Below are 15,674 nucleotides of genomic sequence, written 5' to 3'. Positions count from 1 at the left end.
GTGTGCGCGTGTGCGTGTGTGCGTGTGTGCGTGTGTGCGTGTGTGCGTGTGTGCGTGTGTGCGTGTGTGCGTGTGTGCGTGTGTGTGTGTGTGTGTGTGTGTGTGTGTGTGTGTGTGTGTGTGTGTGTGAGAGCGTGCGTACGTGCGCCTCTGCCCGTGTGTGCGCACACAGCACTTTCACTCTGTCATTTGGCCATGTCACTGGAGCAGGTTCGGCTGACATGACTGCTGATAGGATCTGATTGGGAGACTCTGTATACCCCACACCTCTTCTCCTTTTTCTCTGTCTGTTTCTCTTGTGACTGGATGCCCCGTATTCCATCGAGATGCAAATGCATCAGCTCTTCTGACTCAAATGTCCTGAGGTGCTTTAGACTGTAGAAGCGCGAAGTTCCAAATATCAGGTTCTCTCCTCCTCCTCATTCGATCGTTCCAGTTCAGATGAATTCCTGGTAGCATTCCAGATCCAAAGTGTTCCACATTGTAAATTCTGACATCCTATCCTGTTGCCACTATAGTTGGAGCGAGAGAAAAAACAAAACAAAAAACGGGGACACACAACAGGGAACACATAACAGGGAACCCCCCCCCCCCCTGTTCCTGTTATTCACATTCGTAAAAATAGCCATTTAGCTAATGCTCAGAGGAACAGGCATCAATGGTTGTATGCGTATAGAAGGGGAAAGGCCCAGCCTAACATGAGACTTTGGAGCTGAATGAGTTACGGTAAGTAAGCTTAAGTGCCCTCGCCGCTTGTCCAGGGAACGCATACCAGCAGCAAGCCAGTGACTCACAGGGCTAGCTTACCCCAGCAGTCTGACACCTCCACAATCTGGGTCTGCCCGTATACCCCCGACCCCCCCACCTCATTTCAGCCCATGCCAGCACCCCCCCAATCCACTTTCTGGGCCAAAAGTGCCCCACCTGACACCACACAGGCCCCGTCCCTTGGTAACATCCCCAGTGCTAAAAAAAACAACAGCACGGCCATCTTGTCTCGTTTGAGCTTTGCATGGATAAAGAGAAAGACGCCCTCTGCTTGTGCTGTTGTCTCACCGTACTAACCCAGTGAAGGAACAGCAAGTCTCTGGTGCAATATCTCGAAACCATAGTTGCTAACTACTGTACGTTAGCTACTTTGTTGTTTGCAATGCAATTTCCCATTGGCAACTACCCAAATTGCTAACTGGCTAGCAACTACACTTTCAAGAAACACACCCCTGATTTGACTGTAGTTAATTTTGAGCTCCCCAGTGCTCATATCTGCACATGACTACTGTACACCAAGACCACCTTGAATTCTGAGCTCATACAACTGCCTTTGGCATCAGTGTTGTGTCTCTCACCCATTAACATCAACTGTCATTGCTTTGTGAGTGCTGCAAACTAACCAAAGCTTAACCCTGTGTGTTTGTTTGTTGTTGTTGTTATTTTCAAGCATTCGAGCGAGGAAGAAGTGGTAAGAGAAGAGCGCCAAATGCGTGTTGTTCATGCTCATGCCTGCCAGTGTGTGTGTGTGTGTGTGTGTGTGTGTGTGTGTTTAATGCACGTGTGTCTCTCAGCTTGTGTTTTGTTGTGTCTGCGAGCGCCTTGACCTTCTTTCCAGTTTCAACTTCCTGCTTTTGCTGTCCTCTGTGTGTTGTGATTAAAAAGCGGTGTGCATGCGTGTGTCCATGTGTGTCCGTGGGTCTGTGCGTACATGTGCGTGTGTGGAGCTCCATGTCGGTGGCTGTTCTTGAGGTGGTATTGGGCTCAGGGCTTTGTAGCACATTGTATGAGTACTGTACGTGCAGTTTGGGTCTACAGCCAGTGGTTTCTCCATACAGCTCCTTACTGTTGCTTACAAAGACTTGAATCGAACAAAGTGGAGATTGGTTTGTTTGATTTTGGGGAGTAGTGACCAGTTGCGCTATGGGAGTTTGTTTGTCTTATCTTGCAATGCCAATCAGATATCAGGAGCCCAAATGATTAGAACGTCACAAGATCAACGGATACATTTGGATAAGATTAAGCACACTGAGAGTTGTCTAACATTATTTATGTTAACGTTATTTATCTTCAATTTGTTTTCTTTCTTTGCTTCTATTCTTTTCTTTTCTCATCTCTTTTCTTCTCTTCTTTCTTCCATCTTCACTTCTTCTTGCTCTCTCTGCTCATTTCCTTTCTCTTTACATCTCCTCTTCTCTCTTCTCCTTTTTACTCTCCCTCTCCCTCTCCCTCTCCCTCTCCCTCTCCCTCTCCCTCTACCTCTCCCTCTCCCTCTCCCTCTACCTCTCCCTCTACCTCTACCTCTACCTCTCCCTCTCCTCTTCTCTCTCCTCTCCTCTCCTCTCTTCTTCTCTCCTCTCCTCTCCCTTTCCTGTTTCGTTTCTCCCTCTCCCTCTCCCTCTCCTCTCCTCTCGTCTCTGCAGTTTGACTTTGGGGATGTGGCAGTGCACCAGGCCATCCACACTATAGAGTACTGTCTGGGCTGCATCTCCAACACAGCGTCCTACCTGCGGCTCTGGGCCCTCAGTCTGGCTCATGCACGTGAGTAGCAATATCCCCACATACTGTATTTGCGGAGTAATTGAATATAGTAAAAAGCTTTCAATGTCTGTGCATGAAATATGCTTAGGATAATTAAAAACCAGAAGACAAATAGTCCAGCGGATTGGTGAATTGATCATGCACTTTTGAGTAAAAGCATGAAAATTGGTACACATATACCTCTTCCTATGCTTATTAATATAAGCGTTGGAGGCGTCACGAAAAATGAAGAATTTTCAAGATGGCCGCCAAATACAATATGGCCAACCCAAATTAATGAAACTACCTGACACGTTGTTGTAAAAGCATGGAAATTGGTATATATATCCTTCTTGATATGCTGATTAATATTAGTATTGGAGGCATAGAGAAAAAATATGAATTTTCAAGATGGCTGCCAAATCCAATATGGCCAACCCATATTAACGAAACTACCTGGCACTTTGTAGTAAAGGCCTGAAAATTGGTACACATGTCCTTCTTAATATGCTGATCAATGTTATTGTTGGAGGAGCCGCGAAAAATGCTGTATTTTCAAGATGGCCGCCAAATCCAATATGGCCAACCCATATTAGTGAGAAACCATCATGCACTGCGACATAAATGCCTGAAATTTGGTAGGCCTAAATACATACTCTATGATGTACCTATTAATGTAAGAAATGGAATTGTTGCGTAAACCAAACCAAAACCAAAATTGAAATGTTCAAAATGGCCACCAAATGAAATATGGCCGACCCATATAACAGGAATTGTATAGCAGATGAGTGAATCCATTATGCACGTAGTAAAAGCATGAAAATGGTTACACATTTCCTTCTTTTTCAGCTGATTATTAGATGTGAAAAACACAGAATTTTCAAAATGGCCGCCAAATCCAATATGGCCAACCCATATTAACTAGTCAAGTCAAGTCAAGTCAAGTAGGTTTTATTGTCAATTTCTTTACATGCACTGGTCATACAAAGAATTTGAAATTACATTTCTTGCTTTCCCATTTGACATAGACTAATCTAGGTAAGGACATAGACAGTATAGACATAGACAGTACTTATACATGGACTTAAGACAGTATGGACATAGACAGTGCTCATACAGACATTTAAAGTGCAAGACTGGACAACAGAAGACTTGTAGAGGACATACATTAAGAGGTATCTGTTGTGCTTTTGTGCTTTTCCTAAAAAAAGTCCTTTATAGCGTTCTGACATGGTAATAGTAGCATTTTGAAGAAAATAAATATTAAAAAAGGTCTGTCAAGTACACCAGCAGCAGTGTGTGTGTGTGTGTGTGTGTGTGTGTGTGTGTGTGTGTGTGTGTGTGTGTGTGTGTGTGTGTGTGTGTGTGTGTGTGTGTGTATGTGTGTGTATGTGTTTAGTGCAGGTAGAAGGTGCGGTGTGCGTCTTGTGTGTGTGTTCGTGTGTGTGTGTGTGTGTGTGTGTGTGTGTGTGTGTGTGTGTGTGTGTGTGTGTGTGTGTGTGTGTGTGTGTGTGTGTGTGTGTGTCAGTGTGTGTATGTTTGGGTTTAGTGCAGAAAGTGCAGTGTGCTTGTGTGTGTGTGTGTTCGTGTGTCTGTGTGTGTGTGTGTGTGTGTGTGTGTGTGTGTGTGTGTGTGTGTGTGTGTGTGTGTGTGTGTGTGTGTGTGTGTGTGTGTGTGGTGTGTGTGTGTGTGTGTGTGTGTGTGTGTTGTGTGTGTGTGTGTGTGTGTGTGTGTGTGCATGTTTTGAGTTAGTGCAGGTTGAAAGTTCAGTCACGAGTATAGTAGTGCAGGTGGAATGTTCAGTCGCAGATATGGTGGTGGGGGGATGGGGGGGGGGTTGTCAGTGGCCTTGCTGGCTAGAGGCTGACAGTGGAGGGAGAGTGGGTTGAGTGTTCAGCATCTTGATCGCTTGGTGCATTGTGCTGCTCGCCAGCCTGGTGGCACGGGAACGGAGGCGCCTGTACCTCTTTCCAGAGGGCAGGAGGCTGAGCAGTTTGTGTGCAGGGTGGCTTGTGTCTTTGATGATCATCAGTGCTTTCCGGGTGAGGCGTGTGGTGTAAATGTCCTGCAGGGAGGGGAGTGGTACTCCAATGATCTTCTTCGCTGTGTTCACAACACGCTGGAGTGTCTTCCTGTTTTTCTCCGTGCAGCTTCCTCCCCACACTGTGATGCAGTTGGACACGACGCTCTCTATGGTTCCTCTGTAGAATGTTGTCATGATGGAGGGTGTAGCACTTGCCTTCTTTAGTTTGCGCAGGAAGTAGAGACGCTGATGGGCCTTCTTCGCCAGTGATGTAGTGTTGGTGGTCCAAGAGAGGTCGTCGCTGATGTGCACTCCAAGGAACTTGGTGCTGCTCACTCTCTCCACAGCATCGCCGTCGATGGTCAGTGGTGGCAGTTGTTTTTGGACCCTTTGGAAGTTGACAACAATCTCCTTGGTCTTGTTGACATTCAGCAGGAGGTTGTTGTCTTTGCACCATCTGGCCAGCAGGTCTACTTCTTCTCTGTAGTGAGTCTCATCGCCCTTGGTGATGAGGCCCACCAGTGTTGTATCATCCGCAAACTTCACTAGATGGTTAGTGCTGTGGGTCGTTGTGCAGTCGTGTGTCAGCAGCGTGAACAGCAGGGGGCTGAGAACACAACCTTGCGGAGCCCCCGTGCTCAGGGTCAGGGTGCTCGAGGTGTTGTTCCCTACCCGTACTGCTTGTGGTCTTTGCATCAGGAAGTCCAACAGCCAGTTGCAGAGGGAGGTGCTGAAACCTAGTTTGTCCAGTTTTCTGATGAGTTGTTGTGGTATTATGGTATTGAATGCTGAACTGAAGTCAATGAACAGCATTCTCACATATGAGTCTTTATTGTCCAAGTGGGTGAGGGCTGGATGGAGGGCAGAGCAAATTGCATCCTCCGTGGATCGCTTGGCTCGGTATGCGAACTGGTAGGGGTCTAGGGTGGGGGGTAGGGTGGCTTTGATGTGTGACAGGACTAGCCGTTCGAAGCACTTCATGATTATGGGCGTCAGTGCTACAGGACGGTAGTCATTGAAGCATGATGGTGATGATTTCTTCGGCACAGGTATGATGGTAGCAGCTTTGAAAAGTGATGGGATGACTGCCGGGCACTTTGTGGTAAAAGCATGATAATTGGTAGCCAGTTACATCTTTATGTGTAGATTAATATTAGGAATGGATTAGGAATTAATTTTCCAGAGAAATCAAACAATGTTTGACCCATATTAGTGAAACCACCATGCACTTTGTAGTAGGAGTATGCAATCAGCACACATATACTTAGTGATATTTATAATAATGTAGAAGGGTTCACGTGAGAAGTGTGTGCACGCATACACACACACAAGTAATAGTCCTAAAAAAGATTACTCTGGAAGTGATCCTAACATAGCCTAATTTCGAAACATCAAACCCTACCCTACTAATGTTATATATAGATGTGTAGAGTTACATATTGTGTTACAGTACATTAGTGAAACCAGGGCACAATTTGCAGCGAAAGCATGAAAACACATGTATATTTTTATTGTATTAACATCATCAAAAAATCAAAAGAATGTTCAAGAGGGCCCCACATCAAATATGGCCAACCCATAGATGTATAAATGGGCATAAAATAACCTATATTTATCTCAGTATACATTTCTCTGTACTTGTAGTAGAAACATATTTGTAGTCTTTAATGAGTCAATAAATATTTTAGTCACATTTTCAATGGATTTGAGCCATTTATCATTGAAATAAATGTGCACAACCTTCATTCAAGTGCTGTAAGTAACAAAACAAAATCTTGTCCCCCCTCAACATGGGGGTTAAATCAAATCTTATCAACTTCACCTTGCATATGATGCATAGTTTGCATACCTTGAACTACAATTACAGAAATGGGGGTTCACCATAAGCCAAATCTTGCACACTATTATTATAGCCAAAAAAGGAATCCTAATACTGTACAAGTAAACTTTCACTCAAGGTTACTCAAATTTACATACCCAGAGTTGACTTTGCACCAACTGTGCCATTCACCATTTATTCAAAGTTTGTGTGTATCTTTTAATTAGGCATTGTTGGCAGTTTGATTGATGTTGGCCATAGGATATACCACAACCTGGGGAATCCCATGCTGCTTTGCACAATCGTTCTGATCTGAAAGACAGCATGGATTCCATCCCTCAGCAAAGGTACCAGATCTTGGGCTCCATTCAGTGAGCAGGGAAGGGTGGAAAGGCGATGACTGCAGTTTGTTTGAATAGATACAACTGACACAGTTGGCTTTGGGCTATGCATATGCCAAATGAAACATTCGTAACACCCAATTAACAGCCATGGGCAATTTTAAACCACACCTTTCCTATGAGAAATTGCATATGTAACCTTCAGAGTATCTCACTTGTGAGATCAACTGGTGTTAACCAGGCAAGACATACCCATACAACATGCATGGGACAGGATTGCAGTTCGTTTGAAAACCTTGAAGTACAGCTAGAAGTAGTAATTAATTATTGGTTTCTTTTCTTAACCATGTTTTAACCATGTCCATGAATTGACAAATCAATTGAACTTTCTGTCTAGCAACCTTGAAATCTTGACCCTTTTGAATTTGTAGTCATGAGAGGCATATTAAACACAAGGCCTATGCAGTCGTCACTAACTGCTAGAGGTACTGTATATCCCACAATGTGCCTGGAGGATTAATTAATATGGGTTGGCTACATTTGATTTGGCGGCCATCTTGAAAATTCGGGTTTTATTTGCTATGCCTCCATTTCAAATATTAATCAGCATATCAAGAGGTAAATGTGTACCATTTTTCATGCTTTTACTACAAAGTGGGTGTTAAATTCATCAATGGTTTCATTAATATGGGTTGGCTAGATTTGATTTGGTGGCCATTTTGAAAATTAAACTTTCTTGCAATGCCTCCATTTCTTTTATTAATCAGAATATAAAGAAGTAACTGGGCATCCATTTTCATGGTTTTACAACAAAGTTTCAGGTACAGTAGCTTCATTAATATGGGTTGGCCATATTGGATGTGGCGGCCATCTTGAAAATACAGCATTTTTCGTGGCGCCTCCAACGATAACATTGATCAGCATATTAAGAAGGACATGTGTACCAATTTTCAGGCCTTTACTACAAAGTGTCAGGTAGTTTCATTAATATGGGTTGGCCATATTGGATTTGGCGGCCATCTTGAAAATTCATAATTTTTCGCAGCGCCTGCAATGCTAATATTAATCAGCATATCAAGAAGGATATATGTACCAATTTTCATGCTTTTACATCAACGTGTCAGGTAGTTTCATTAATTTGGGTTGGCCATATTGGATTTGGCGGCCATCTTGAAAATTCTTCATTTTTCGCGACGCCTCCAACGCTTATATTAATCAGCATATCAAGAAGGATATGTGTACCAATTTTCATGCTTTTACTCAAAAGTGCATGATTAGGCCCTTTTGTGTGTCTAATCCGCCGGACTAAAATAAAATAAGAAGATTATTACATGCACCATGAAGTATTTACATTATAAAAGGTTTATACTGTACGCCTAGTTTATATGTATTGTAACTATTTACCAATACAAGAAAGCTATTAATACATTAATATAGTTGCATATAGCAGTGATTCCCAACCTATGGGCCATGGCCCACTGGTGGGCCCTGAAGGTATTCCAAGTGGGCCTTGAAATCATTTTCCAAAAATAATAATCATATTTTGGTGTGTGGTGTTGTTGATTTTGGTTGTTGTTGATGGTCAGAGGTGGGCCCCAAGTTGAGAAAGGTTGGGAACCCCTGGCATATAGGCTCAGTTAACTGTTCACTGTTCACTGTTAATACCGTTACATTCCCAATCATTTGATCGCTTTCAGTTGGTAGCATTTCATGCAGTTAAGGCAGTGTTCTAGAATATGTTAACTCTACACCATCGGGCTGTATCTAAAGTCTTAACTCCTCTCTCTCTCTCTCTCTCTCTCTCTCTCTCTCTCTCTCTCTCTCTCTCTCTCTCTCTCTCCTCTCTCTCTCTCTCTCTCTCTCTCTCTCTCTCTCTCTCTCTCTCTCTCTCTCTCTAGAGTTGTCTGAGGTGTTATGGGGCTGTATCTAAAGTCTAAACTCATATTCTCTCTCTCTCTCTATAGAGTTGTCTGAGGTGTAATGGGGCTGTGTCTAAAGTCTAAACTCATCTTCTCTCTCTGTCTCTGTAGAGTTGTCTGAGGTGTTGTGGGGCATGGTGATGAAGATCGGCCTGTCCTCCAGGAGCTTCGCCGGCTTCTTCCTGCTCACCGTCATCTTCGCCTTCTTCGCCACCCTCACAATCTGCATCCTCCTCATCATGGAGGGCCTCTCCGCATTCCTACACGCGCTCAGGTTGCACTGGTAAGGAGACACACACACACACACACGGGTGCCGTGAGGGTTGGTAAGGTGTTGCAGATTCTAAGGGCCCAACAGCTCTGACTGGGCCCTGGAAGGATGCTGATAACATAATTTGTCATTTTGGGGGCCCAAAATTTGAATCTTTCATGGGGCCAAACATTTTTATCAGCGCCCCTGGTACACACACACACACACACACACACAAATGGAGAAGCATTCCTTTACTGATTTTTTCCTGGAAGGCACAAATTAGGTAGTTGTAATTGTTTATGACTACCAGTACCATCACATCAGTACTACTCAAACTCATGTCTGATAGTTACAGCTGTAAGCTTTCAAGATGGGGCCCCATTGAACAGCTCTCTCCCTCCCTCTGCTGGTCTCATTGGGAAATACGCAGAATTGCGAGAGGTGGCAGACCGAGAGTTGAATCCCCAAAACATATGAAGAGTTCAGATGCAAAATCCTGGAAGTGCATTTTTGTAATGGCTTTTACAAGGTCTTGCATCTGAGGTCTTCATGTCATGTATTGTATCATTAAACAAAGCATTGTTCTCTAGCAGCTTCATTCATTGCCAATTTTAGTTCATAATCTGAAAATCTGCAATAAAAAAGCAAGACAACACAAATAAGTATTTCTATGTATTATGTGAGTCAAGCCTCCTAAACAGAAAACATTGTTCTAAACAAACTTGTTTGCATGCATAGGGATATAGCTTTATGTACTTTGATTTGTTTTTTTAAACAGCATAGCAGCGTGAAAGGTCAACTGTGATGCCGGGTATAATAAATGCATGTGGTTCCTGTAAATGACTACTTTCACAGCAGTTTACTGTATTGAGCTGTTGCATAGAGGGAAAGCTGTGACCTGCTGCTACCGTGTTTGATCATGTGTTCATGTACTGTGCGTCTGGTCAGGCATACGTGAGTTTCTGTCCGATTCTTCACCCTTTATGTGGGTGTCTGAAGGTGCTTCTGTTATGTTGTTATGGGCTTAGCGAGTCTGCGTGTGTGAAACTGCCTGTTGCAGTGCGCGCGCGTGCGTGCATGCATGCGTGCGTGCAAGCGAGAAACTGCCTGCTACATTGTGTGTGTGTGCGCTCGCACATGTGCATACTTGTGAGTGTGTTCGCTTCAATCTGTCATCACCTCTTCAGAGAAATGCTGTTTCTGCACAAGTGGCACCTCGTGTCTGACATAGCCCTCATTTGTATGCAAGTACATGCAGGTGCTGAGAAATTGTTTGTGTGTGTATGTGTGGAGTTGGTGTGTGTCTTTAGGAGGGCAGAGTTCACAATTGTGTGTAGTATGTGTCTCCATTTGGGGCGCATTTCCCAAAGTGCACTTCCAGTAGCATTGAGAGTGCCCAGGGCTGACAGTCTAAAGTGGGGCGAGGAGGGGGGCCCTCCTGTGTGCCTTAGCCCTTAGTAATGAAGAAAACCGCACACAGATGAACTCCCATTTAAGCCATTTTTAATGCGTGACGTTTCGGGCCCGAAACGTCACGCATTAAAAATGGCTTAAATGGGAGTTCATCGGTGTGCGGTTTTCTTCATTACTTATGGATTTACTTTTTTGAAGCTGCACCCGAAACCAGTCACTGGATGTGTGTGTTTTTTGATTGGGTGCCTTAGCCCTTAGCCCTCAGCCTTGAGCTGTGCCCCCTTCACACAGCCCGCAACAGTCTAAAGTGGGGCGAGGAGGGGCCCCGTGTGCCCCACTGTGCCCCACCCCTCAGCCTTGAGCTGTGCCCCCTTCACACAGCCCGCGGCAGCATGCCACTCATCTTTGCTTCCTCAGTTGAAAGGTCACCGTGCTGCCCGGTGGTGGCTAGGTGGCTATTTATAGACAGACACAGGGCTCAGTTTCAGAGTGCGGGGGTGTGAGGGGCTCTGTAACGGGCAGTGGGGGGGGTAGTGTATATGAGCGATTGAACTAGGGATTAAGCCTTTTAGGTTTTCAACACATGGGTTAAACAGTTTATTTGCAGACCATGACTCAAGCCGTATGCAAATTGTGGTGTTCACCACCAAAGGCTCTCAAATGTCCTGTGATTCTGTAAATAAGTAAATAATCTCTCTTTCCCCCTCCGCTCTCTCTCTGTCTCTCGCTCTCTCTCTCGCTCTGTCTCTCTCTCGCTCTCTCTCTCTCTCTCTCTCTCTCTCTCTCTCTCCCTCTCTATAGGGTGGAATTTCAGAACAAGTTCTACCAGGGTCAGGGCTTCAAGTTCATGCCATTCACATTCGACAGCATCCTGGAGGGAAAGTCTGAGGACTGATGAACAACCCACTCAATCAATAGCAAACTCACCCTCTACAAAGAAAAAACACAGCCAATCAGATGAAGGAATTTAGAAGATCCCTGGAATGACGATGGGTGGCGATTGGCAGGTGCACCAGTGTTCTGAAAAGCTAAAGCTATCATATTAAAAGCTCCAACAGTCACAAAATCAATGCACATGCTCATGATAGTAGTTGATTATGGTTTTCTGAATTTCGGCGCAAAACAGATGGTTTCTCAACATTTTAACCATTTTCCGGTAGCAACAGATTTTGTGGCACTTAACGGCTAGCTATTCCTGTTTCTTGTGTTTTGAGTCCGTTTTTAGTCTGTCTATTTGTTGTGTAATCTAGTTGGATAAGTTATTGGAGTCCTGTTATTGACATGCGTAGTGTACACTTTGTGTTTGTGATGCGTCTAATACCCGGTTTCTGTAGAGAGCAATCTTTTTGTTGTGCATGTCTGTGTGTGCATTTGCTCGTTTTGTTTGTGATTGCTTGAGCATTAGCATACAGGTACAACCCGCATTGCATAAGTGAGCTTGTCTGAAGTCAGGGGGTCTGTCCATCAAATTGAGTAGCAGGAGGTGGGAACTATGGTGGCTCAGCTTGTATGTGAATCGCCCTAGTACTCCTGCCTCTGTTGTCAGAGGTCGGTGAGATATGATGGATACGAACAAACAAATAAATAAATAAATAAACTGGCCGCCAGTGAAACATCCGGAATGAGCTGCGCCTCGTCTCTGCCTCATACTGTATGTCCACTACCTGGACTCACCAGTGGCTCGGATCCTCGTTTGAAGTTCAGACTCCTTCCATTGAAGCTGTGGAGGCTGGTATGGGAATGGTCACCACCTCTGTGCCATCTTGCCTGCTGCCCACTAGATCCTGAATACACTCACTCCCTTCCTTTCCACACAGTCACGCAGGCACTCGCGTGCATACCAGTACCAGATCTCACACAAGACGAGACGGACAAAAATCAAAATGAGGATTATGAAAAGTTCTGCACCTGCCCGCCTTGTCCCACTGTAAAGGTTTTAAAGGGATTTTTAATTGTTTGTGTGTGTGTGTACTGTTAGCACTTAACGTTGTGGGAGGACTCGCAGGATCCACAGATGCACAATTGCTACGTTTACATGACTGGTTTTAATTCCTAATTAGCTCCATTTAATTCTGAATAAAGCTTAATTCTGCTTTGAAAACGTCATGTAAACGCTTGTTTGTGTTAATAGTTAATAGCCTTAATTGTGTTAATAGCCTGTGTCTCCCCTGTGCTCCGCTCCCACAACTGGAGATCTTAGAACTGCTCCATAGCTAGATGGCCACACATATCCAAATATAGCCACAGCCACACCCTACACATCAACCCTCCATTGGAATGGATTTAGTTTTTTTTGTTTTGTTATGTGTTTGTGGTCATACATTGAAGGTGTCATTCCGTCAGGTTCTCTATTTTTGTTATACTGTATGTGTTTCTTTCTGTATTTCTTTGTTTTTTCTGTTTTTGTCTCATTTCCGTATTTAATTTCTACAGAAAGCGGTGTGGATTGTAAGAAATAAAACAGGCATCGCAGAACTCAAAACGCACATCTCACAAAGCATTCATTTTACAGCACAACAGTCTTGAACAAGGCAGGGAACATTTTAAGTCTTGAGCTCCTTGATGTTTCTGTCGAAAAAAAAAGAAAAACCTTGTTTGTCGTTGTTCATCATTGTGCAAGTTTACAACAAGACCTATCTGGCTCTTCTTGGAGAGGGGGTGGGCACTACACTATTGAATTGTGGGACATGTAGTCTTAAAGGGTGTTCGTTCAGGGAGCCGTGATGTGAATGGGACTAAAAGGTCTAGTTGACTGCCGGCGGGGCTGTTGTAGGAGTTCTCTATTGTGTGCTTTTTGTCAATAAACAGGAAAAGAAATGTGAACATGACTGTTTATTTCTTGTTGATAAAGACACAAAGGATTTTGTTGGCTTCCCACGCCGTAAACTAAACAAGGGGTGAGAGCAGTTGTGTTTGGTGTGACGCATCCTGAGAAATGTTAAGTTACAAGGGGCCAGTATTATTGATATTGTTTTTTTTTTTAGTTCTAAGCCAGTGGCTCTCAACCTTTTTTAAACAAACGCCCCCTTGACTTCATCATACGCCTCCCAATGCCCCCTTGACCTAATCATAAGCCTGCCAACACCCCCCTTAATATTGAAAAATAAAATAGACTAATGCATCCCAATTGGAACTAAGACCCTTCTCCCCAGCTGTATTCTTCTCAACGCCCCCTGAGAAACACTATTCTAAGCTTGTACTGCCACTCTTGCTGTTGGACAGTAACTTCTCAGTCAATGCCGTTATCGGTGGAAATCCATTGAAAAAAAATGAGATCGTGGACTAGAATTACACTAAATAATGCATTTACTCTAATAATTGCCCCTTACCTACCCAATGACTTACTCGGTTTGGTCAAACCACAGCATTTGACTTAATCCTACCCTAGAACATTGCAACAAAATGCCTTGAAAATTCCATTTAATATTTAACCTTTTGTCAAAGGTAATAGTCAAGAATTTGATCCAAGAACAAGTTGATCCAACATTAACGTTTTTATGTTGGCTTACTCTAAGGCTATTCTCTATGGAGGTAGTGGGGTTAGGGATATGAACATATGACTCAGATTCAGAAAAAAAAGTGTAAAAGGTGTACTCACATCTTCCTCTAGTTTTGTAAGAATTTGTTTTGGTCAGCAGATGGCGACAGGGATCTCCATTTAACATAAGAAGTACTTTGTAATATAGCAGTGATATTCCATGAGGTGGCGACATTGGGAACAGCAACAGGAACCAAAATGTCTGAAGAACTGATGCCTAATTGGTCCAGACCAATGTCGAGTCTAGACCTCTTTTAGTTAGTCCCAGAGTACCTGATATTACTCAGGCTTGTGAGCCACCAGAAAATGGGTGGAGGTCCACTTTTGGAATCTCTCCAGGTGGTTCCCCTTGGCCTAAACCAGGCGTGGGGAACCTTTTTCATTCGAAGGGCCACTCCAAATTCATCCGAGGGCCGTAAAAGTCCTCCGAGGGCCATACTATGAACACAAACCAGGATTTTCCCCTTCACTTTAGGCCTATTTTGAAGGCAGCCACCTTTTAAACAAACACCACCTTCTCTAGGTTCCCTGAATATAACTTAATTGTATTGCCAATGTGATTTCTAAGATTCATTTACAAAATATGGAATATTTTGTGTGATGCTGCATAACATTATGTGTCGGGGGCCGGATATAACGGCCTCAAGGGCCGCAAACGGCCCTCCAGCCATAGGTTCCCCACCCCTGGCCTAAACACTTACTATATAGTGTGGCTGGCTGACTCACCGAAACCCCACAAGGCCATCCCCACAGCAATCAAACCCATTTACTTCCAAAAATGATTTGAAGCGCAGGGTAAACTCCTAGCCACTTTCACATGTATCAGTTTACCGGGTCTCATGTATTTTTTTCCAGTGTGCTAGACAGTCCGACACCTCTTCCCAATCCTGCTGCCCTATATCATTTGTCACGGACCCCACTACGTGACAGGTTAATTTGCCCAATTACCTGTGCGGTTCCTGACACGATGTGTCCGGGATGTCAGAGGGGTTTAGTGGCAGACCGCCGTGGCCGTTGCCAACATAAACCAGCGTTTCCCACAGACGTAGCAAAAACAGTGACCGCATTGGCACTTGAGCGGCCCTGTTTCACTCCCGCTCTTAAATAAGCTACTTAGTTTCATACAATGGAGAGACATCATCAGTGCTTTATTATGGCTGTAAATTATGTCATGTTAGTGTGAAGGGTTTGCCCCCGAAGGGTATTTTTTTTACTCCGTTTGTGTAAAAAGCACGGGCCTACTAACATTCCCCTACCACTGAGCACCTCGAGAAATTAGCTGCAGAGGATGTTTTAACAGTCGTTTTCACTCAACATTAATCGACATGTAACCCGGTTTTGTCCGTGGAATGAGGAGGAGGAGGGGAAGATGAGGGTAGCATTGGAGATGACCCCTAAATTATGCTTTTCCATAAATCTTTCTCAAAGAGACACACACTTGCAAACACACTCAAAGGCATGCGTGCATGAGCACACATACTCACGCACTCACACACAGAGTCTCAGAATCAACACTCACACTTGCTAACACACTCATAGGCATGCGCGCACACACACACACACACTCCCATAGTCTCAGAATTAACACACAAAGGGCCACCACTAGTTGAATTCCTCCCTACCCCCAGTCCAAACACACGTACATACACATGTGCATACATACAATGTGTTTACAATACACAAGGATCCTTTTGTCCTATCCACTCTAGGGGGATGCAGTGCATCTCTTTCCATATGTCTGCATAGTTTTCCCAAAAAGTTTTAATTGAATACAACAAGACCCCCCCCCCTGCTGAGTTTACACACACACACACACACACACACACACACACACACACACACACACACACACACACACAC

General features: G+C 44.1%; 1 protein-coding gene across 6 annotated transcripts in view; it reads left to right on the top strand.

Moving 5' to 3' along the window:
- The window catches only part of atp6v0a1a (ATPase H+ transporting V0 subunit a1a), a 57,423-nt gene extending 44,324 nt beyond the window's left edge, over window positions 1-13,099 (top strand). For 4 of the 6 annotated variants that reach the window (XM_063184968.1, XM_063184989.1, XM_063184960.1 and 1 more), the window contains exons 19-22: window positions 1,439-1,459; window positions 2,412-2,529; window positions 8,722-8,893; window positions 11,078-13,099. In XM_063184968.1, the coding sequence (XP_063041038.1) occupies window positions 1,439-1,459; window positions 2,412-2,529; window positions 8,722-8,893; window positions 11,078-11,171 (405 nt within the window). In that variant the 3' untranslated portion in view covers window positions 11,172-13,099. The remainder of the gene's footprint in view (window positions 1-1,438; window positions 1,460-2,411; window positions 2,530-8,721; window positions 8,894-11,077) is intronic. The other 2 variants (XM_063184995.1, XM_063184981.1) reach the window with 1 other exon arrangement.
- Window positions 13,100-15,674: the final 2,575 nt, after the last annotated feature.

Source organism: Engraulis encrasicolus, chromosome 2 (genome assembly GCF_034702125.1).
Source record: "Engraulis encrasicolus isolate BLACKSEA-1 chromosome 2, IST_EnEncr_1.0, whole genome shotgun sequence".
In the NCBI taxonomy this organism is placed as follows: Eukaryota; Metazoa; Chordata; class Actinopteri; order Clupeiformes; family Engraulidae; genus Engraulis; species Engraulis encrasicolus.
This window is presented reverse-complemented; position numbering and strand designations above follow the sequence as displayed.